General features: G+C 33.7%; 2 protein-coding genes across 2 annotated transcripts in view; one reads left to right on the plus strand and one right to left on the minus strand.

Moving 5' to 3' along the window:
* The window catches only part of LOC111687890 (ionotropic receptor 75a), a 175,345-nt gene that overhangs the window by 69,212 nt on the left and 104,589 nt on the right, over positions 1-1,544 (minus strand). The gene's annotated exons all lie outside the window — the stretch shown is intronic.
* The window catches only part of LOC124420819 (E3 ubiquitin-protein ligase RHF2A), a 2,837-nt gene continuing 2,038 nt past the window's right edge, over positions 746-1,544 (plus strand). Inside the window, exon 1 of the mRNA XM_046955039.1 lies at positions 746-1,490. Within this exon, the coding sequence (XP_046810995.1) occupies positions 746-1,490 (745 nt within the window). The remainder of the gene's footprint in view (positions 1,491-1,544) is intronic.

Below are 1,544 nucleotides of genomic sequence, written 5' to 3' on the forward strand. Positions count from 1 at the left end.
GTTTCAAAGTGACCTAGCAAGACCCCCTCCCCATCCGACGAGCTAGACCCTAAAGCAAGCACGTGCTAAAGGTTATGGTCATTTTGAAGGCAAACACGGTAATCAACATAGCCAACCACACCGTATCTTTACAAAAGTGGCGCCCAACGTGGGGCAATATGGGATAGTTCAACAATCGACACCAATTAATATACATTTAATATGTATTGACAAACATCTTGGTACTGGGAAAGCCATATATTGTTCCACAATTACCACTTTCGTGTCTGTAGACTCCAATCTAGTTTTTAACTTTGGATTTATAATTAAATAAGTTATTGAACTATTTACATTATACCAAATTAGAGCTGATTAGAGAATTTACAATCACTTAAGTAGTTTTCAAATTAATATTATCAAGTGATGCTATTCAATGATTAGGTCTAAAAGATTAATCTCTGGAATACAAGAATTTCGTTCTAAGAGAACTGGTTACTTGTCCGAATTAACTCTACTGGGCGTCTTTTAATCATTAAGTAGAAATATTATAGAATCACAGGATAGAAAATACTTATTTTGGGGTGTGTTTTACCATTCAGATAATTTTACAACAGTTTTGGTTTGGTTACTATATTAAGTTATGTTTTAGTTGATTTCGATAAAAACAAAAAGAAAACTTTAACTTTCGTGGGTTCGATTAGTTTTTAACTTGACAATTTATCTTCTAGAAATATAATTCAGTTCGTTAAAGATTTAAATAATTATAATGGCAGTTAGACATAGTTCTGAAAATCTAGTTGCAGATTTGCAAACTGAAAGCAATACTAGCTTAATTTGTGGTATAAACTATAATTCAACCAGTACTTTAGTGTCAACAAGATGTAAGCATATATTTCATCGTGAGTGTATTTTAGAGTTTCTTCAAACTAATCCTAATTGTCCTAAATGCAATAATGCAGTCACCAGGACTAATTTGTTAGAATTCGTTTTTTCGGGAACCAATACTAATATGAGACAAGATATAGGAACCGTTCATAGACCTGAAGAAAGAATATTATCAGGGAGAAAGAAACGTAATAAACAATTTAACGACAATAGGAATATTTCAGTCCAACATAACAGTATTGAGGAAGGCGAAGTACTAGATCATAATTCAGAAATTACCCTTTTAGAAAACAGAATTCGTTCCAATATTCAAAGTAGCTTACACGGTGAATTAAGTCATCTTAAGAACGTGGTAGAACGATTGTCACAACAATTCCAGGAACTTAACTTGAATGCATCTAAAGAGCCTGAATGGCCTAGAGACCCTTTTCAAATACCATTAAATCGACAAAATTTTATTTCTCATCGTTCAGGCATACCAAGTTCGACAGCAGAATCTGCGCATATTATTCAGAATGAATACAATTTTCCTCCTCCCCGATCAAATGTACCCCATTCAACAGCTCCATCATTAAATGCAAGTCGTGAGAGACCTTCACTTTCCATTACCTCTATTAACAACAGTGGTAAGATTGCCAGTCTAATAACCAGCTGGAATATTACTTTTAGTGGATCGAACA

This window comes from Lucilia cuprina, chromosome 2 (assembly GCF_022045245.1).
Source record: "Lucilia cuprina isolate Lc7/37 chromosome 2, ASM2204524v1, whole genome shotgun sequence".
NCBI classification, from domain to species: domain Eukaryota; kingdom Metazoa; phylum Arthropoda; class Insecta; order Diptera; family Calliphoridae; genus Lucilia; species Lucilia cuprina.